The sequence below is a fragment of the Myodes glareolus genome, chromosome 16, assembly GCF_982192425.1.
Source record: "Myodes glareolus chromosome 16, mMyoGla1.1, whole genome shotgun sequence".
NCBI lineage: Eukaryota > Metazoa > Chordata > Mammalia > Rodentia > Cricetidae > Myodes > Myodes glareolus.
This window is the reverse complement of record NC_142041.1, coordinates 4047080-4070227: the sequence shown is the minus strand read 5'-3', so window position 1 is coordinate 4070227 and position 23148 is coordinate 4047080. Positions and strand designations below refer to the sequence as shown.

Genomic DNA, 23148 nt, shown 5'->3' with positions numbered 1-23148 from the left:
CTTTGCTGTGAAGTTCAACAACTCGAATGTGTTGTTGTTGTTGTTGTTATAAAATTCAAACTGAGTGCAAAGTCCTAAGCTCTCATGAATTTTAAGTCTCCAATGAAAGCAGGAGCAATGGAATGCGATTATGGTCAGTCATCCTTCTCTCAAGTCCAATCGGCTGTTAATAGCTGATTGTCTGCTACTGGGCTCCGGTCAGCAATACCAACCACACCTCTGTCTTGATCCCTACCAGAGTTCACAATTCTGCAAGAATGTGATAGAGTGTGCTGTCGTTAGCGAATCAAAAGCCAGGTGGATGGATTTCATTAGAACTTGGCAGTAGATCTGACTCACAAAAATACACAACCACTTTTTCTCCCCAGTCAACTTATACTGTTATTCACTATAAGAAATGAGTACCAAAATAAGTAGATTGTAACTACTCGTTGACATTTAATAACTCATTAAACTAGTTTCATATACCAATCATATTTAAAACATCCTTTTTTTAAACTCAGTACTGAAATAGACTAAATTCAATTTTGTGAACCATGCACTCAAATCACACAAACAGAGACACTTAGAAAACTTACATAAAAGAATCCCAGTGGTCCAGATATGTATGGCATTTTTATTCCCAAGAGATACTTGACTTGTGAAGTGACAACATGGGTGGCGGCCCCCGTGGTCATCGCGCTGATCACAGGCTCTGTAACCAGGAACGTGGCACTGCCCAGCTGCAACACAAACATAGCCATCTAAAAGGACAGAGGAGAGTTGGCCGTCACGTTCAGGTGACATCCTCCAAGTCCCTACAGAGGTAAATACTAGACACATTTTTGTTTGCAGATGCATAGTGAATTGGGGAATGGGTTTCTTTATGTTGATCTATTTAGTATTGGTGTGTTTTTGAGAATATTACAAGGTTTAATAGTGTCCCAAATTTTACTAAGTACAGTATGCATGGTTTCATCAAAATTAACCCAACGATATTCTCTCTGAATGTTGACCATTCTTTTCCTTTTCCTTATTGTGCTGCTGGGAATCCAGTCATCAGATTTGACCAGGCTTCTGTGTTAATTTCTACTGGAGTTCACAATACTGAAAAAAAAATGCAATAAAACAAACTGTTGTTTAACTGTGCTGCAAAATTAGGAAATGATTTTCTTTAAAGGCAAAGAGAAAGATATACTAAAATCAACACATGGATCTCTGTGGAAGAAAAATCATATTCGCATTAACATACAGAATTTTCAAAGTATCAGAAAGAATCATGATTCACTACTTGGTACCCAATAAATGTATAACTTCAAAGGCACTGAGGATAGAGCTTCTGAAAAGCCTGGTAAGATATCCTGGGCATACACTCCAAAAGCTAATGCTTCCCCAGAAGACAGCAGACATGTGTGCAGGTAGGAATACAGATAGGGACAGACGACACACATAGATGTGAATACAGACAGGCAGGGAATACAGACAGAGATGGGAATAGCAATGGAAATACAGACAGAGACAGTGCCTTAATTAGGGTCTCTATTGCTGTGGGGAGACACCACGACCACAGCAACTCTTATAAAGGAAAACATTTTGCTGGGAGGGGGGCTGCTTACAGTTCCAGAGGTTTAGTCAATTATCATCATGGTAGGACATGGTGGCATGCAGACAGACATGGTGCTGAAGCTGAGAGACCTAGATCTTCATCAACAGGCAACAGCAAGTGGTCTGAGACACTGAGTGTGGCTTGCGCATATATGAGACCTCAGAGCCCACCCGCACAGTGACACACTTTCTCCAACAACACCATCCCTACTCCAACAATGCTACACCTCCTAATACTGCCACTTTCTGTGAACACATGGGGGCAATTACATTCAAACCACCACAGATGGGTAAGAGAGAGAGAAAAAAAAACAGATGGAGATAGGGATGTGTGTAAAGAAGCAGGATTTGATAGAAATCACTATAAAAACAGTGTCCTTAAATACCTCTTTATGACTTCCAGCATTGCTATGGGACAATGGTTTTACCCTGTAGACATTTGTTTCTTGTATTTGTTTAATAAAATGCTTACTGGCCAGTAGCCAGGCAAGAAGTAAAGGCAGAGTGACCAGGCAGGAAGTAGAGACAGGGCAAGGAGATAAGAACAGGAGAATTCTGGGAAGAAAATTCTGCAGTCTGCAATCATGATCTTGACACAGAGCAAGCAAGATGTGACTACCTCACCAAAACAAAATATAAAGACACATGGCTAATTCAGACAAGAATAATGTGCTAATAATATAAGTTATAAGAGTTAATAAGAAGCCTGAGCTAATGGGCAGATCGGTTTATAACTAATGTCGATCTCTGTGTGATTTCTTTGGGACTTAAAGACTGCAGGAACCCGGCAGGACAGAAACCTCAAACAACACAGCATCATCTTCTATTTCAAAATGAGCTCATAAGGCAAAAACATGCTCCTGCTATTTCTAGGATTGTATCTTTTGACAGAGGAAATAGCAAGGGGGGCTTTAAGAAGTTCTTTGACCATTTAAACTCAGTCATGGAATCAGTAAAAAGTAACATTTATTAGTTCAAAAGTAACACTAGATTATATTTGTGAGTATCCCTTCCAGAAAAAAGAAACAAGTAATGGTTTAATAATAGTATCTAGGTCAAGTCTTAAAATTCCTGTTAGAAAGTGAAATTAAGAAAAAAAAACAGACAGAAAAATAGCAGAGAAATTTCCCGCAATCAAAAGGTTAGCAGTGAGACTTAGAAGTTCAAAGTGTTATCTACTACCACCAGAACATGAATTGCAAAATGTGTGACATCTATATTATGATAGCATCGCAATTCATATTTGGCTGCCAGCAATAATGCTCTCATATTAAGTGGAGTTTCCTGGGCAGAAGCTGGAACATTAGCATTATGATCCTCTTTTCTCCCACTTGCTAAATATGTGGCTGTAGAAAATCTACTGCAGTTCTCTGAACTGCATCATCATCCGTAAGTTATCAGAATGATGGGTGTGCTCTGTTCATCTTTCCAGGCTGTGGCAAGGTGCATATAAAATGATACATGATAACGCTTGGAAACCTGTAAATCATGCAGGGTGGGTAATTCAGAAAGATGTCATGGGGCTATCTGCTCTGCACAGAAAACAAGCTATTGGTTTTGAAGATGCAGATATGGCATCATATTTTTCAACTCTGGAAGCTTTGATAGACTGTGAGAGCAGAAAGGGTTATATTGGAGTTCTTGTGGCTTCACAGCCACCTTTCCTTCAATATCTGATAAGAGAAGAGTGAGAGGCATCAAGATAGAAATGAGGCCAATTCCACTGCCAACACAGGAAGAGAAGGCTATGGCTTCTGTTACTATGCTTTGTTTTAGAAGCCTTGTGTCAGTTCGGAAAGTAGAAACAAGACCCTGCTGGAAACTCCAATGCAACCAAGCTTACACGGGCACTAAAGCAACAAAGTGATCTTTGTGGCCTCTCTTGACTCTTGACATGGTCTGTTGATTTTATTCTGAAAACACAATCTAGAAAAACACTGGACCACGAATTCCCAAGATCACAAATCTCCACTTACGCCACTAACTCCTTTAGGTCATGACGATGAAATGAGCATGGTATTAAACTCCAAAGAACAGCAGATTTGGGTCTTCATTTTATCTAAATGAATCATACATGTAGTTCATTCCCACCTTTAAAACTCTGGAAGCTATTCACATAAATAAATCGCTATGCATGCCTGGAAGGTTGGGAAGTTCTTCCATGTGTGCCTAGGAGCTGATCATTGTTTGGAGAAGCAAACTCTTAGGAAGCTTTGCAGGGACCATCAACACTTCAGCTTCTGCTTTTGCTTTATATCCTAAACTGCAAAGTCTCTTCAGATGGGTTCATGACTTGCTATGCCTGAGTACTCTGAAGTGGCCACTAACTGCCTAAACCATGACCTTCCTAATAGCTTGGTCATTTCGACAAGCTACGCTTCCAAACTGAAAGGTCCAGAACGACTCTAGGGTGCCATAAGAGTCCAACCATTTCAAATGCTGAAAACATTGAACTCTACTAAGCCATGGAAATCAGAAACAAGGGTCTATCCTCTTTTAAAACACTGAAACCGCAACTATTGTAATACACTACATACCCACAGATTTATGCCTTTAAAACATCCTACCAGCAAGGGGCAAACATTGGGAACAGAGAGTTCTTGAGTGGAAGGCCAATGGGTCCCTCAAGAACTCTTTATGGCATGGACCACTGGGCAGGGATTGAAAACACACAGGAGTCAATACTTTCTTTTGTCTTACTTTTTCTTTATTTTCAAGTTTTTAGAAACCTAGCTGTACTTACTGCATCTGTAGCCTTACCTTCTTAAGAGTATCCTGTGAAGGGAATCATACTATTTACTTTTACTTAAACTATAAATTTAACATTAGTTAAGGTCTTTGAATATTTGAAGTTTCCACAGCATTCTTCATAATCCAGATCAATGGCAGATACAAGGAGGAGGAGAAAGAGAGAAAGGGAAGGAGAAGATGGGCAAGGAGAGAAGCGGGGAAAGGAGAGTGTTAAAGATCTCCCTTTTCCCAACATACAGACTGCACCAGTTTGTTCATAGGGGAGTTGATCTGGTACACAGAAATTGCTATCTCCAACCTGAATGCAGCAAATCCCGAAACAGGGCAGCATTGGAAAAGGAACCCACAGGCTGATCCAAGATCATCTACAAGCTTAAAATGTAAAGTGGGGATTCTCAAGAATATTTTACTTAGGAGCCAGTATTAAAGATTTTGAAGCTCCTTTTACCAAAATGGATGATGATAATTGAATTATGGTTAATCAACTCCCCCAAATAGTCACACAATATCTAAGGAGAGCACAGATTTCATGCAATATACTGCAGCAGTTCACAATGCCAATGTTCTAGGCTAATGCTTAAAACCTCAAACACGTATTATCAAGATTCACTATCATGGTGTTATTTAGTCATAGCTGTATAAAAACCATGTGTTATATGCAAATTAAATGCATTTCAGATTTCTGCCAATTCTTTCAAGTGACCTTCAGACAATTTTTAAAGCTTAATCAGGAAATGTCAATATGATACAGGTTGCTGTTCTGGGTATCTAGCCTATTCACTATGGCAAATCATAGATATGTCCATTCATTGGGCACTTATGTAGCACCCAGTATGAGATAGGCATAATACTGCTGCAGATTATAGAATTTAATGCATAGTTCACAACCCAAAATATAGACTAAGAAAAGATGAAATGAAGAAGATAGGAAGAAGGACTGTAAATTAGGACTATAAAAAATGAACAGGAATGTTTGGAAGGTAAAGTCTGAAAAGCTTCAAAGGTGAAACCTACAAGGTTAGTAAACTTTATGGTGTTTGTTGGACAGTATATACAGCCTGGGGGGGGGACAAATTATTCATGATGGTAGGACAACCAAGTGTTACATAGGCATTATGGGAAACAGGATTTGAGAGAGGGAAAGCAGAACAAATGGATATGCAACACCTATCTTCATACATTTCCATTTGTTCTGCTTCCCCCCCACCCAGACTGATACACAGAGAAACCATGTCTCAAAAAGGCAAAAATAAAAAATAAAAATGAAAAAGATAGAGTTTAAAATAAAGCCACATAAAGATGAAAAATATACATAAAATCTGGATACTGGGTGTTATTGTATTGTCTTTGAATGGTTTAATGGCTGAGGAAGGAGCATAAGCTGCTAAAAGATATTTGATTATAAATGCATCTGGATTAATCCAGCATATATATTTTAAAAATGCCTTGACTTCAAAATTTAAGTCAAAAGTATATTACTTTGGAGGTTTTATTTTTGTTTCCACGGGAAACGAGAAGCTGTGGATTCATTCTGGGTTAAGAAAAATCAGGTTTGATTGAGGAAGATCCTTTGAGAAATCTCCAATAGAAGCAAATGGCCCAGATGTCTGAGATTTGCTTCCAGAACAGCCTTAAGACTGCTGGCCGAGATGATGAGGCCTCACTGAATATTCCAGTCAGGACTTGACCATTGTTAAAAAAATTTTTAGGTCCCCATAAGATTTTCAGTGCCCTCAATCAGCAGGAAATAGCCTGGAAAACTATGCCCACATTTCCAAAAAATTGATTATGGATGCTTGCATTTGTTTAGAATGTTGGTTACAAGTTGTTATGGATAATGGTCAGTAAAAAAGCTAAACAAAGTAGATTCAATTCAGAGTTCTTGTTTTTTAAAAAAAAGGGGGGTGGGGAGAGCTTTGGGACAATGGTCTGAACCCAGTCAATTGCATTTTAATAAAATGCTGATTGGGTCAGGTGATGGTGGTGCATGGCTTTAATCCTAGCACTTGGGAGGCAAAGGCAAGCAGATTGCTGTGAGTTCGAGGCCAGCCTGTTCTACAAGAGCTAGTTCCAGAACAGGCTCCAAAACTACAGAGAAACCCTGTCTCAAAAAAACAAATAAACAACAACAACAACAACAACAACAACAACAAAACACTGCTTGGCCAGTAGCCAGGCAGAAAGTAAATATAGTCAGGGTGAGAACAGGAGAATTCTGGGAAGAGGGAAGTTTCAGTCTGCAGTCTTCACCCAGACACAGAGGAAGCAAGATGAGATTTGCCTCATCAAAAAGGTACAAAGCCATGTGGCTAACACAGATAAGAATTATGGGCTAATATAAGTTATAAGAGTTAATAAGAAGTCTGAGATATTAGGTCAAATGGATTATAATTAATGTAGGCCTCTGTGTGATTTCTTTGGGACTTAATGACTGCAGGAACCAGGCAGGACAGAAACCTCAGTCAAAACATGACTTTCTAAACACATGGGAAAGAATAGGCAGATGTCCTCTACATAATTCCGAACTTGTATGCAGATTGTCCCCACGCCTTAATTCCCATTTACTACAACGTCCACTCAAAAGTAGGCTACATGACAGTGCATGTGCTCAATGAACTTTACAGATATGTATTAAAGTACCAGAATGGAGACCATTATTGTGTATCATGAATATAGGCTAATAAAAACTTTGTTTACAAAAAGAAAAAAAAAAGAAAACATGACACTGGTATCTGGAGGAAGACAAGAATATTGCAGAAGAGGTTTAGAACTCTCTGCCACACTTGAGACATTCAAGACAGAACATGCTAAGAAACAATTCCAGGAAGGGAGAATTTAGATGTGCCATAGTTCAGCTGGATCATATGGAGAGGGCAGCTCTGTTTGCTTAAAAGGAGCAAAACCAGCCGAGAGGGAATAGCAGAAAATTCAACAAGAAACAGTGAAGTCAGAACACGTTGTACTCTAAACACAGTTAAATGGGAGTTTCTCGGGAACGAGTGACATCACTCTTCCATACATTTATTAAACACCTAATTTTGCCAAGACTTGTACAGGTCTGGCTCCTACATCAGAGCCTTGCTCTGGTAGGATTGATCTAATCTTAGAATGTGGAGCAAACAGCCATTTTAAAGTAGGCACAAAAGGGGTAACCAGAGTAAGAAAGACACAACCTAAACCCGACAGAAAGAGAAAGGATCACAGAAAGTCTGGATTACCCCACAGGCAAACTCAGCATGTGTTTGCCAAACATGGCTTGACATTGAATGTCACAGAATGTATCAGAAATCCACTTGCCTTGAGAGTTTTTCTATTACAGTTACGTGGTTGAAGAGTATGCCATAATATATTGGGTAATCAGAAATTTCCTGCAATACTAAGTGAAACAAGAGACCATGAGGATCAGAGCTAACAGGGATGCACTGCTTGGCTCTTCCTTTCTACTCCAGCCAAAGGACAACATGGAGTCGCTGAAAAGACGGAGGTGTCACGTTACTAAGAGATGGGAGTGCACAGAGTTAAAAGGGAGCGTGGCTGTATTTTGAATTTCCATCATGTATGAGAATAATTGTTAGTAGCAGAAGTAGGAGATTCTGCTGACTCAGCTGGTATATTCAATCAGAATAGATCAAATGGAATATATGACGAAATTTCTAAGCTTTATTAACCTCCTTCTTTAAAATCTGCCATACAATTTGAAAGATTAAGAATGATTTCCTGTCTTTTAGTTTAATAGAGGGAGGACAAAAGAGAGCAAATCTGAAAAGGTAAAAAAAAATCATTTAATTTTGGTTATTTAACATAGTGAAGCCACTAACATTTAATTGACCTTTTCCCCCCCTTTAATTTCTCTAACTCATGGCTATAAAGTACCAGCTGCTGGGATTAGGGAAGTAAACAGTCTATGTTTCTCAGAGGCCCGCAGTGTATGAAGGAAGGCAAACATGCAAATACCGTTTTCTGATATGAAAAGCCTTAGAAGGAAAGGAGAGAGCAGTGTTTTATGGGAGCACAGAGTTACATGACCGCATCTGTCAACAGGGAAGAGGCCACAACAAGAGGCTGTCAACAGAAGCAACTGGAGAGAGACATTCACCAACCCGCTGAGCAAGCATGGAACCCAGATTTCCACTCACCTCACAGTGTGAGCCAGGAGCACAGGCTGTTTGACCTGTACAGGAAGTGACATATTGGAACGAGCAAGAAGAGGGCTGTGCAAGACAGAAGTTGTCAGAATCCAGACTGTAGAACAAATTCTATTATGCCGTCGCTTAGTTATAATATTCTGTATAAAAGCCTAAAGGTGGTTGGAATTCAGTAGCATACTTCCCTAAGAGTGATCGCCAGACTCTACCCGGTTTTAACAAGAATTGGGCACTATGACACACATTTGCAAGCCGGTTCTGGAGAGGCAGAAAACAGACAGATCCCTGGGGCTCCCTGACTAACCAGTCTGGTCTACCGAGCAAGTTCCAGGTCAGCACTATACTGTTTCAAAATCCATGGCAGATGCTGACAGAGACGCAGCACTGATGTCCTGCTGTCTGAGCACATACATGCATGGGTACACGCAGGACCAATACGCACAAACATGCACAAAAATAATTGAAGGCACTTACTTATCAGTATCTCATGTGTGTAATATGGTATGTTACTCGTTTTCAGATGTCAGTGAGGCCTGAGTTTATGAGTTTATGTAGTAATCCTAGAATATGGTAGATAGCAAAGACTGTTTTTAACATGGATTTTTTTCCCTTTTATACTTTTTTGTATATTTTTTTATTGATTTTTATTGAGTTCTACATTTTTCTCTGCTCCCCTCCCTGCCTCTCCCCTCCCCTTCAACCCTCTTCCAAGGTCCCCATGCTCCCAATTTACTCAGGAGATCTTGTCTTTTTCTACTTCCTATGTAGAATAGATCCATGTATGTCTCTCTTAGGGTCCTCATTGTTGTCTCGGTTCTTTGGGATTGTGTATGTGGGCTGGTTTTCTTTGTTTTATGCTTAAAAACCACTTATGAGTGAGTACATGTGATACTTGTCCTTCCTTTTTTACTTTCAAAAATGTTAGAACTCCATTTAAATAGTTTATGACTCCAGTCTTTCAGTTACAAACACAGCTGGATGAATTTCAACCAAACAGAATCATGATTTCCTGACTCAAATGGTTGTGAACAATAGAACGATATCAGAAGAGACTAGATCATTCTCCTCCTTTACAGAAAAAAAAAATAAAGCTGATGATTTTCAGAAAAGATTAAGTATGATACATGGAAAAGAGGGGGGGAAGATCTTTTATCTTAAGTCCTTCTGTGCTCCTGAGCATTTTATTTATATGCTAAGTATGATTAGTGCAAAACTACAAGTAGGTGGAAGACCTCCTACTTGGGTCTGGAGCTTGTCATCCCTGAAGACTTAAGGCCATGTGTTTCTGGAAGCCACTGGGGCAATAACACTGGGCTTTGTCACTAAACACCGCCCCCTTCTGTCACCAGGGCTTATGCAACTGTTAAACAAAGGAGCCGTATATGCCTCCTCCTCCAGGGCAGAAACCTTGTCCTGTGGTTGCTTCAGAAAAGTAGAGCTTGGGAAATTTTCCAAAATTAAATGGGCAAAGGACAGTCCCAGGCCTCTAAGTTCTTGGAAAAAGAAACAGGCAAAGTGCCCATCCTGGAGACTAATAAAAGCTACAGGAACATCCGTGGCTCCGAACGTGCAGTGGCTTTTATTGAGTGCTTGCGTTTCTACAGAAACATGTGCTGATCCTGCATCTCAAAAGTTCAACTCTGAAGTTAACAGCTTGTTGCTGGAGTGTGTGAGCAAGTCAAGAGAAGATTCATTACTGCTACTGGCTTTTGGCTAGAAAACTTGTTTTTCTTTTTCTTGTCTGTTTCCTCTAAAGAAATATTAATAATGTATAATTGTGCCAGTTACACTAAATACTGTTTTTTATGAAAGACACTGTGCCTTAGAGAGAGATGATAGAGAGGTTGGGGATATGAGTCAGAGTGATATGAGTTAGTGTGCTTGAGAGTGCTTGATGAACAAGCCTGTGGACCCGTGTTCAACTGCAGTACCCACATTAGAATGCCAGGCATGGCCATGCACATCCGCTACCCCTGTGCTATGAATGACAGAACCAAGAGGCTCATTGGCATTGCTGGATGTCAAACTAGGTCCAGCCTCCGTGATAAAGTCTCTCAAGAAAGTAAATCAGAGAGTGAAAGAATAGGGCCCTTGACATGCTTCTCTGGCTTACATGCATACACTGGCATTTGTACCTGGGCACATGCATTCACGTACAATGAGAACATGGCTAAATGAATAAAGTACATACACACAAACATGAGGACCAAACTTTAGATCCCCCAGCACGTATGTGTCAGTAGGCAAGATGGCCCACCTGTAATTGCAACACGTGGGAAGTGGAGAAAGGGATCCCTGGAGGAAAATGAGGACCTAAATGGGCCAAGTCGGGAAGCTCTGCTATTAAGTGAAAGACCCTGCCTCAAGGAATGGAGAAACAAATAGCACACAATGTCAACCTTCAACATCCACATGCACACAAACACATCCATGTAAGTATCACACACATGTCAACACAAATGCCACACATATATTGCCAAAAGGAAACAAAGAAATGAATGATAGAAATTAGAACAAAAGCACTAACATTGTGTCAATATAGCTATTGTATTGTGTATAGTAAGAAAGTAAATGAGTTCTCACAGTAATTCCTTCTGATGCTAAGAAACAGTTGCAGTGATCCTACAAAATCAACAACAGTGAGTGATGCCTGGAGAGAGAAGAGGGCCAGTGATTGCAGTGAGAGATGCCTGGAGACGGAAGAGGGCCAGTGATTGCAGTGAGTGATGTCTGGAGACGGAAGAGGATCAGTGATTGCAGTGAGTGATGCCTGGAGATGGAAGAGGGCCGGTGATTGCAGTGAGTGATGTCTGGAGATGGAAGAGGGCCGGTGATTGCAGTGAGTGATGCCTGGAGACGGAAGAGGTTCTTTGATTGCAGTGAGTGATGCCTGGAGACGGAAGAGGGTCTTTGATTGCAGTGAGTGATGCCTGGAGATGGAAGAGGGCCAGTGATTGCAGTGAATGATGCCTGGAGACGGAAGAGGGCCAGTGATTTGCAGTGAGTGATGTCTGGAGACAGAAGAGGATCAGTGATTGCAGTGAGTGATGCCTGGAGACGGAAGAGGGCCAGTGATTGCAGTGAGTGATGCCTGGAGACGGAAGAGGGCCAGTGATTGCACTGAGTGATGTCTGGAGACAGAAGAGGATCAGTGATTGCAGTGAATGATGCCTGGAGACGGAAGAGGGCCAGTGATTGCAGTGAGTGATGTCTGGAGACAGAAGAGGATCAGTGATTGCAGTGAGTGATGCCTGGAGACGGAAGAGGGCCAGTGATTGCAGTGAATGATGCCTGGAGACGGAAGAGGGCCAGTGATTGCACTGAGTGATGTCTGGAGACAGAAGAGGATCAGTGATTGCAGTGAGTGATGTCTGGAGACAGAAGAGGGTCTGTGATTGCAGTGAGTGATGCCTGGAGACGGAAGAGGGCCGGTGATTGCAGTGAGTGATGTCTGGAGATGGAAGAGGGTCTTTGATTGCAGTGAGTGATGCCTGGAGATGAAAGAGAGCCAGTGATTGCAGTGAGTGATGTCTGGAGACAGAAGAGGATCAGTGATTGCAGTGTGTGATGTCTGGAGACAGAAGAGGGTCTGTGATTGCAGTGAGTGATGCCTGGAGACGGAAGAGGGTCTTTGATTGCAGTGAGTGATGCCTGGAGACGGAAGAGGGCCAGTGATTGCAGTGAGTGATGTCTGGAGACAGAAGAGGGTCTGTGATTGCTATGGAGTGGGTGAGATGCACGTGAAGAGTAAGAGGAAGTGCTTACCAATAGTCCAAAACAAATGGGGTGTGTGCAATGGATAGTGTGACAGATGCCGTGATTACATTGACAATGACTTCATGGAAATAAATAGGTGTCAGATTTTACCACACTATGATTACCACACTATATAATCTAAATATATGGAACTTAGTGTATGACAATCACACCTCACTGGAACAGTTTTTGAAGGTCCACAATCTAATTTACAGCACAAATACACGTCACTGTGCTGTGACTGCACAGTCATATTTTTATACGTTGTAAATACAGTGGTAAAGAGAGGTTTGACATTGCTTGAAGGATTGTGAGTGAGATGTACACCCAGAGAGAGGCAGAGACAAGGAGAAAGACAAAGTTAGTGGGGAGAGAGAGAGAACCAAACACTTACAAAAACATTGTTCAGGTAAAAGTGGCCTACAGTACGAATGCATCATTCCTGGAGTAGGAATGAATAGTCAGGTTGTTGAGACCGCAAAGATTGATCGAAGAAAGAAGGTAGAATTCATCACTGCACGCAGATCTGTAGCCTCCAAAATTATCAGTTTCTTTTTTTTAACATTGTCTCACAGTCATCCATTGCTAAAGTTTATTGTTAAAATAAATAGACAAATTAGGCAATGCAGAAATATCACAAGCAGCACATCCTGAAAACGATGCAGTTACGCTACAAACTCTCAAAACTGAAAATCACAAAAGGACCATTCACATAAAGAAAAACAAATATTTTAATAATTGTTAGCTTAAAAAGGAAATACAAGCTGAAATCATTGAAAAAATATTTATAAAAATATATAGAAAGCAAAGCTCTAAATTAGAACCCATGGGCTATGTATGGAACAATAAGTGAAGAAAATGCACAGCACTAAACATTTTAATCAGTCAATAAAAATATAATAAATAATTGATTTATAAGTTAAAATAGAAAATGAACAACAAATACTTCCCTAATAGTCAAAGAAAGAAATAATAAATATTAAAGGCAAAAAAAAGGACAGGAAAAAAAATCAATCTACTATTCCAAAATCCTAGTTAGAAAAACTGAAAATAGGTTTAAAAGCATGACTCTCCCCAGATCACCCCTTTTCAACTACTGAGATAAATAGCACCGCAAGTGGGAAAATGTCATCTGAGGATTTTAAAAGTTAGATAGTAAAAATGATGTGTGTCTTAAAGAAGATGCGAAGAACCCTAGAGAAAAAAATGATGAGAACCTAGAGCAAAATTAGTGAGAAAAATCAGAACAAAAAAGAATGAAAGGGGTGGAGGGGACAACACAAACAAAGCAGAGCTAAAGTCATAAACAATAAACTCAACCGAGCATGCAAATAATATCAGGAGGAATGGAGAACAAGATCAAGGATGTACTAATTTCAAATATCATATGTCAAGAAAAATACAAGTGAACATGTATTTTAGAGAAACAAATGGATGTCCAAACACAGGAGACATTTAGAATTCCCAAAAGGCAGGACCACAAGACAACTTTCTCTTCAAAGTATCACAGCAAAGTCATAAAAACAGAAAGAAGAGAGGCTGGAGATATGGTTCAGTGGGTATACGTTCTTGCTCCACAAACAAGAAGTGAATTCAAATCTCCAGCATCTGAGTTTTTAAAAAGAAGAGGAACCACGGCAAACACTCACATAGAACCCCAAGACTGAGGGTAGGGACAGCTAGACCCTGAGAGTTGGCTGGCCAGCTGATCCAGAGGGTAGGGGCAGCTAGGCCCTGAGAGCTGGCTGGCCAGCTGATCCAGAGGGTAGGGGCAGCTAGGCCCTGAGAGCTGGCTGGCCAGCTGATCCAGATGGAACAGTGAGTTTCTCTTGCAGTGAGAGATCCTGTCTCAAGCAAACAGGTAGAGAACAACAGAAGAAAACACCTGGTTTTCTGTTGCCTCTGCATGGCCATACATGGAAGCATGCACACAAACACGTGCACACACACATATACACATGCATGCATGCACACACAGACACAGACACACACACACAAACATGCATGCACACACACACACACACACACACACACACACACACACACACCAAAACTAAAAAGAAAAGATGTAAAAAAGAAAAATAATACTAAAAGTTTTGAGAAAAACACCAGCTCACCTTCAAAATAGATACATTAGCTCTTAAATTGTCAAAGTCCAAGAAAGAATGGAATGATATTGCAATCTCAGAGAGGAAGCAGCTACCAATCCAACATCTTAGGCCAGTGAAGCTAACATTAAAAGCTGATGGAAAAATATATTTTAAGGCAAACATAAACTAAGGCTGTTCAGGACCTACAAGAGACACTACAGGTGGTATTCAAAGAAGAACCTCACAGAGCGCAGGGAAAAACAAAGTTTATGAAAGGAGCAGATGAACAAAGGAGCGCTAGGATGAAATCCACAATGTCCTGCCCAGTAAATCAGGAAAAAATTAATACTAATGTCTAATACTAATAGGAGAGAAAAAAATAAAATTGAACAGTAAAATAAACAAATCACATGAGTTACTATATAATAACCTAAAATGTAAATAGCCTAAACACTTCAACAAAGACACACAGACTAGAAATTGTTTTTACAAACAAACAAAAACAGCCAGGCAGTGGTGACACATGCCCTTAATCCCAGCACCGGGAGGCAGAGGCAGGCAGATCTCTATGTGCTCAAAGCCAGCCTGGTTTACAAGAGCGAATTCCAGTACAGGCTCCAAAGCTACAGTGAAATCCTGTCTCAAAAAACCAAACCAAACCAAATCAAAACAAAACAACAACAAAAAAGAAAACAAAAACAAAAACAAAAAAGCAGGTCCAATGATCTGTTGAATTTTGTCTCACTAGGAAAGACACTCCCAGAATGAAAGTCCAAGGACTGACATCAACCAAGAAGCAAATAAAAACCAAAACTAAGCCAGCACAGCTATGTTATAAGACAAAGTAAACTTTCAAAAGTGAACCACATATAAACAAAAAGAACAACTGACCAAGAATAAGAATATAGAACAAATATATAAATAAATGCTCTCAAAGTTGGCACCTAAGATTGTCTTCCTAAAACATCACTACTGCCCACTGTTGAGTTCTGAAAGAATACTGACTGACTTCAGTTGCCCAATCTCATCTTTTCTTACATCATCTAAACAGGAAACTACCAAAGGGCCTTCACAGTTAAGCTATGCCATAACTCAAATTAAAGAGATGATGCCACCAACATAAATGGAATACACATTTTCTTCTCAGAAGCCCAATAGAACACTCTCTAACTAGAACACATTTTATGTCACATAGAAAGACTTAGTACATATAAAAGAAGTGAAATAGCTTCTTGTAACTTCTCAGCTCACAGTGTACAAAAACAACAACAACAAAAAAATCAATACCAGATGGAACTACACAAATTGGAAACTGAGCAATGCTCTTCAATCATAAACCATTCATTATGGAAGTCTGACCTAGGAACATTGAAATACAACTAAGGCAGCTCTAGCAAGAAAATTTACAACTGTGAGTTCCAACTCTAAAAAGTGATACATAATACAGTATGGTGGCAGATTTTAAAAACAAGAAGCCAAAAACAAAACAGTAGTCCACAGAAACAGTAATAAAGATCTGGAAATAAGTTAATAAGATAGAGTAATAAATAATACATAGGACCCATCAGACATAAAATCTGTTCTTTGAACATCAAAATTTGGAAGCTGCTAGCCAAACTAACCAAAAGAAATTGAGGAAAGACCCAACTAATAAAATAGGAGGTTAAACAAAAGGGGTGATATAGAAATTTCCAGTAGAAATGATTATTAGGCAATATTTTGAAAACTTACATTTCAATGAATTAGAATATCTACATGGAGAAGACAAATTATTAGCAACATATGACTTAACCAAATAAATTAAAATGATATAAACAGCTTAAACAGGTCCATAAAAATGAACAAGAAAGAAACAATAGTACGATGTTTCCCAATAATCCCAGAGACATATGGATTTATTGCCAAATTCTAATAAACCCTTCAGGGTAAGCTAACATTAATACTAGTACTCCTCAGATCATTCTAGAAAACAGAAATTGAAAGAATACTACCAAAGGCCTTCTGGGTAAGGTCATAACAATGCTGAGAAATGATACACCAATTTCTCTGATGACCACAATACAAAAGTTCTCAAGAAAACACTTGACAACAGGTTCAAGAACAAAATAAGAACTCATAGTCGTTCTGAAACGCTCCCCATTCATGCTCATGGGAGCCACCATAATTAAATACAGAGAATCTGCAAGAAGGCAGCAGAGGAGCAGGAGTCTGGTGTGGAAGAACAGTTTCAGCAGAAAGAAATGGGCGTTAAAGACAGTAAAAGGTGAGGATTACCAAATTCAGTATCTTCATGGAAGAACCTGTTCAGAAATAAACATTTTAAATCAGATTTAAAAATATCAAACCCCAAGACCAAGTTGGTCTTATACAAGGGATACAAGATTTGTTCAAAACAAATCAATAACCATATTAAAACATATAGACTTGTAATGGTAATGAAAGATTTCTTAATATATGCAGAAGTCCAGCAGCCATTCCTCATAAGAGAGGCTTGATGGAATTTTGGAATTAAAAGACTATATATCAACAACATAAAGGCTAGATATATAACAGACTCAGTACTAACCTTATTCCAAATAGAGAGAAGCTGAATATATTTCCTTTAAAAAAAAGTGAGACAAGTGAACCCACTCTATTTTCATTCAATGTAGTTCTCAAAGTCTCAAAGTCAAAATTAGTTTCTCCTGGTAAGACAGGAGAAAGTAATAAAGGGGGTACAAAGTAGGATACCAAGAAGCTGAAGTATTCTTACTTGCAGACAGTATGATCCTATACTGCAAGACTTTCAAGATTCAAAAACATTGTAGCATGCAAAACTATGGTAGTTTAAATGAGAAGGGCCCAGCAGACACAAACTTCTGAATGCTTGCTTCCCAGTTGAAATTAGAAAGTGTGGCCTTCTCAGAGGAAGTGTATCTCTGTGGGATGGTTTTGAGGTTTCTAAAGCCCACACAAGACCCAGTGTGTGCCGGTGGATCAAGATGTAAGCTCTCAGCTACTGCTTCAGCATCATACCTGTCTGCTTCCCATTATGACGATAGTGGAGTAACCCACTGAAAGTATAGGCAAGCCCACAATTAAACTCTTTCTTTTGTAAGAGATGCCTTGTATATCTTCAGAGTAATAAAATGATAACTAAAACAGTAGTTGGTACTGGGTCAGGCCTGATAATGCTTTCTGGAGGACGATGGAAGATTTTAGGACCTTGGACTAGAAAAGAGGTTGAACACTTTAAGTGGGGTTTAAAAGGACATCCTAGTAAGCTCATTAAAGAAAGTAGTGCTGATAGTGACTGGAACTGTGGAGACCCGGTTCCAAAGGTTTCAGATGGTAGCAGTACTAATATCAGCAGCTGGCCTACAGACCATTCTTGTGATCCTTTGGCAAAGACTGTGACTTATTGTGCCATTGTCCTAAGAGTCTGCCTGAGGCTAAGTTGATGACTTTTGGATTAATGTCACTGGCAGAGATTTCAAGGAAGCCTCGTATTGGCTGTGCCATGTAGTTATGAGCGATGGCTCATATGCAGACCTACAAGCTGGATGTAGAGAAATACAAACTGTAGAGAAGAGAAAAGGAGCACCTGGAAACGTGGTGCTGGAGCCGAGTTCTGTGTGCCAGAGACAGAGAGCTTAAAAGAAAGGTCGGATGCTAAATAAGAGAGTCATACCCGCAGGGCAAGACCCAACACAGCTAATCCTGAACCGCGTGGAAGAAACAAGCCAGAGGGATTTCCTCAGCCTAGAAACTATCAACAAGTCAAAGTTTACCCAGGGGGGGCAGGTTTCAGCCCCAGCAGGCAACAGAATTTAGCAGCGTTGGCCACATGGTTCAGAATATAAAGTCAATGACCATACGGGAAAGGGGCTATGTAACCTTCCTCCATAGTTAAGGAAAGCCACTGGGGTCCAGGCATCTTGCAGGGCAGTCCCTGCATGGAGGCTTAGAAAAGTCATTGCATGGTGCTGTGAAGATGAAGCCTGGATTGAGCTGAGACTCCACGGTGTTGGAGATACTAGAACTGCCAAGAAGAGCTAACAGGAGTGGAACCAGCCCAAGAGAGAGAGAGAAGTGTGCTGCAGTCAACAAGCTCAAAGGTGTTGGAGATCTGAAGAGCCAACTAAGACAGAATTTGGAATTTGTCCTGCAAGTTTGCAGTCTTGCCCTGGTCCAGTACTTCCCTTTTCTCCCTGTAGAATGCTAATGTATATTCTATTCCATTGTATGTTGGGAGCAAGTGACTTGATTTTTTTTTAATTTTACAAGGGGTTACCATTAAGAGCTGGCCATGAGTTTCAGAATTTCACTTTGAAATTGTGTTGAAACTGAAAGACTATGGGACTTTTGAAGTGGGACTAAATACATTTCACATTATGGTAGAGCTACCACCTTCGGGGCAGGTCAGGGAGTGAAATGTGGCAGTTTTGATGAGTTGGTCCCCAGTAGGCTCCTATATCTGATTGGTTGGTACCCAGTTGCTCTAAACTACTGAGGAGGTGTGGACTTATTGGAGGAGGTGTGTCACTGGTGGTGGGTTTCAAGGTTTCAGAAGCCATACTAGGCCCAGCGCCAGCCTCTTTCTCTGTGAACTGCCTATCGATCAAGATGTACAACTGTCAGCTACTGCTCCAGAACCATGCCTAGCTGTTTTCTGCCATGATGGTCATGGACTAACACTCTGAAGCTATAAGCAAGTCCCCAATTAAATGCTTACGTATATACCCAAAAGATGCTTAATCATACTACAAAGACATTTGTCCAATTATGTCCATAACAGCATTATTTGTAATAGAACCTGGAAACAATCTCAATGCCCCTCAATTGAAAAATGAATAAAGAAAATGTGACACATTTACATTAGAGCACTACTCAGCAGAAAAAATAAAACAAATAAAAACAACAACATCTTGAATTTTTATGCAAATGGATTGAACTAGAAAACACTATCCTGAGTGAGGTAACCCAGACCCCAAAATATGAATATGAACCTTCATCCAGCAACTAATGGAAACAGGCAGAGACCCACATCAGAACAGTGGACTGAGCTCCCAAAGACCAGTACACCAATGAAACAGTTTACTTGAGCTAATGGGAGCTCACCAACACCAGATGAACTGGGAAGGACAAGCATAGGACCAAACTCGCTCCTCTGATTGTGATTGACAGTTGCATGGTTGGGGCAGACTGAGGGGCCACTGGCAGTGGCACCAGGATTTATCCCTACTGCATGTACTGGCTTTTTGGAAACCTATTCTCTTTGGATGGATACCTTGCTTAGCCTAGATATAGTAGGGAGGGCCTTGGACCTTCTCCAAAGCAATGTGCCTTGCCCTCTCTGAGGGTGGATGGGGGTGGAGATGGGGGTAATGTGGAGGGAATGGGAAGAGAGGAAGGAGCGAGAACTTCTTGGCATGTATAATGAAAATAAGATAATTTGTTTTCTTTTTAAAAAAATAAATTTGAAAAGTTGCCTTGATCATGTATTTTTTCAAAGCAATAGAACAGTAACTAAGACAAAAAATTAAAAAACAATAAACTTTATGATTACAAAAAATAGCTTACTGAAAAAGAAATCAGCAAAAATTCCCATCTGTAATAGTTATTAAACATTATAAAATATCTAGAAATTTAAAAAAATTAACTAAGGACATGAAAGACCTCTACAGGAAAATTTTTAATACAATAAAGAAATAAATTAAAGAAGATACCAGGTAATAAGTAAATTCTCCAATGCTTACAAATTGGCAGGCTTAGTACTGTAAAAAGTTTATATCACTGAAAGGAATCTATAGGTTCAAATAAATCTATTTTAAAAATACCAATGACGTTCTTCACAGAACTAGAAAACACAAATCTTAAATCCACATGAAGCACAAAAGAGCCTCAATAAGCAAGGCAAGTCTATGCAGAAAGATCAGTAGTGGAGATCCTTATCTCCACAAACAGAAATGAAGTCATTCAAAGACTTTGATATAAGACTTATAGCTTTCAAAATGCTAAGGGAAAAATAGGTAAACAACTTCACAATATGGGCATAGGCGAGAACTTTTCAAACAGAACTCCAGCATGGGAAATAATCCAAAAATATATAGATAAAGTTCCATGAATTAAAAAGCTTCTGCAGAGCAAAGAAAGTGATCACCAGGGTGAAGAGACAGCCTACAGAAGGGGAGAAAATTCTCGCCAGCTACACATCAGAGATGGGGGTAATGCATCTAATGTATAGAGAACTGTGAGATTTAAACAGAAAAGGAATCAAGCTGTCCAACCAACCAATGGGAAAATGGACTGAACAGACCATTCTTAAAAGAAGAAATACAAATGATTAACAAATATTGAAAATTATAAAAAAAAGAAAATGTTTTAGGATTGCTTCTTATCACAATCAGAATGACTATCATAAATAAAACAAATAACTGCAAATAGTGGTGACGATATTGAGAAAGAGGAATCTATACTCAATGTTAGGGAAGGACAAACAGGTTAAAAAAAAAAGGTGGCTCAGGTGTCAGTGAGGAGGTGTGAGGTTCCCTAAAAATGTACAGAATTAGCATATGACCCACCTGTATGACCCGAAACATATCAAAAGGGCTTTAAGTTAACACACTACAGAGACTGTTTCATATTCAAGTTTATTGCTTCAAAATTGACAGTTTTTAGGATATGGAACCTATACATCTGTCAATAGTTGAACATATAAAATGGAGTATATGTACACAATAAAATTTTATTGTAGCCATAAAGAGAAATGAAATTGTGACATTTTCGAGTAAATGGGTAAATGATTATGTGAAGTGATATGAGCCAGATTCAGAAAGAAAACTGTGACATATTTTTTCTCAGATGTTGACTCTTGATTTAAGTGGGTGCTGTGAAGGGGGAGGAAGAGATCTTAGGGGAACTGCATATAGAATAATGGAATACGTGCGATAAGAAAGCAGAGGAAACTAACTTAGAGGGAGGAAGGAGATCAAAAGGAGGGAGGTAGAAAAGCGGAAGAGAATAGCAGGGATTAAGAATGAATTAAAAAGTAAAGTGTGTGTGTGTGTATAAACACCAAATTAAAACAATTACTTCCCTGTATAATAAGAACATTAAGTCTTTGAAGAACAAAATTGAGGAAGATATCAAAAAAAAAAAAAAAACGGAAAGCTCTCCCATGCTCTTGGATAGGTAGGATCTACATAATAAAAATGGCAATCCTACCAAAAGCAATCTACAGATTCAACGCAATCCCGTACAAGAAAGGAACTTCTGGAGACATCATCATCCCTGACATCAAGCTCTATTACAGAGCTCTATAGTAATGAAACCAGCCAGGTAAGGGCAAAAAAACAGAGAGGTTGACCAATGAAATCAAAATGAAGATCCTGACGTTAATCCGAACACCTATAAACACCTGATTTTTGAAAAAGAAGCTAAAATTATGAAATGAAAAAAAAGAAAGCATCTTCAACAAATGGTGCTGGCATAACTGGATGTCAACAAGTTGAAGAATACAAATAGATCCATATCTGTCCCCATGCAAATGGGTCAAAGACCTCAACATAAATCTAGCCACACTGAACCTCATAGAAAAGAAAGTGGGAAGTAGTTTTGAATGCATGGGCATAGGAGACCACTTCCTAAATATAACATCAGAAGCAAAGACACCGAGGACAGCAATAAATAAATGGAACCCTCTGAAACTGAGAAGCTTCTGCAAGGTAAAGGACACAGACAATAAGACAAAATGGCAGCCTACTGAATGGTAATAGACCTTCACCAATCATACAGATGACTGATCTCTAAAATATATAAAGAACTCAAGAAACTATACATCAAAATACAAAATAATCCAACTAAAAATGGGGTACAGATATAAACAAAATTCTCAACAAGATAATTTCAAAAGGCCAAAAAGCACTTAAGGAAATGCTCAACATTGTTAGCCATCAGGGAAATGCAAATCAAAACAACTCTGAGATATCATCTTATACCAGTCAAAATGGATAAGATCAAAAACACCAATGACAGTCTATGCTGGAGAGAATGCAGAGTAAGGAGAACACTCCTCCATTGCTGGTGGAAGTACAAACTTGTACAGCTACTTTGGAAATCAATACGGTGGTTTTTAGAAAATTGGGAATCAATCTACCTCAAGACTCAGCAATACTACTCTTGGACATATACACAATGAATGCATAATTATACCACAAGGACATTTGCTCAACTATGTTCATAGCATTATTCATAATCGCCAGAACCTAGAGAGAACCTAGATGCCCCTCAACTGAAGAATGGAAAAAGAAAATGTAGTACATTTACACAATGAAGTACTACTCAGCAGTAAAAAAAACAATGCCATCTTGAAATTTGCATGCAAATGGATGGAACTAGAAAAAAAAAACATCCTGAGTGAGGTAATCCAGACCCTGCCTCATTCATAAGTGGATATTAGACATAAAGCACAGGATAAACCGCCTGTAGTCCACAACCCAATAGAAGCTAGGTAACAAGGAGAAGCCTAACAGAAACATACATGGATTCCACTGGAAATGGGAAATAGACAAGGTCTCCTGAGAAAACTGGGAGCGTGGGAGTCAAGGGAGAAGGGAAGATGGAAGTTGAGGAGGAGGGGAGAAAGGGAGCGGGAGGGACACTTGAGGAAATAGGGATAGTCAAAATGAAGGAAGGACAGAGATAGAGAGCAAGGAAAGAGCTGTCTTGATCGAGGGAAACATTATGGGGCTAGCAGGAAAGCTGGCACTAGGGAAATTCCCAGGAATCCACAAGGATGATCCCAGCTAAGCAAGAGTGGAGAGAGTGCCTGAACTGGCCTT

General features: G+C 39.5%; 1 protein-coding gene across 9 annotated transcripts in view; it reads right to left on the bottom strand.

The window, feature by feature from the left end:
* Slc26a7 (solute carrier family 26 member 7) overlaps positions 1 to 23148 on the bottom strand; it is a 116048-nt gene that overhangs the window by 57511 nt on the left and 35389 nt on the right. For 6 of the 9 annotated variants that reach the window (XM_085676985.2, XM_085676989.2, XM_048420629.3 and 3 more), the window contains exon 5: positions 579 to 743. The exons of 2 other annotated variants lie outside the window; for them this stretch is intronic. In XM_085676985.2, the coding sequence (XP_085533111.2) occupies positions 579 to 743 (165 nt within the window). The remainder of the gene's footprint in view (positions 1 to 578; positions 744 to 23148) is intronic. One more of the 9 variants, XM_085676988.2, reaches the window with a different exon arrangement.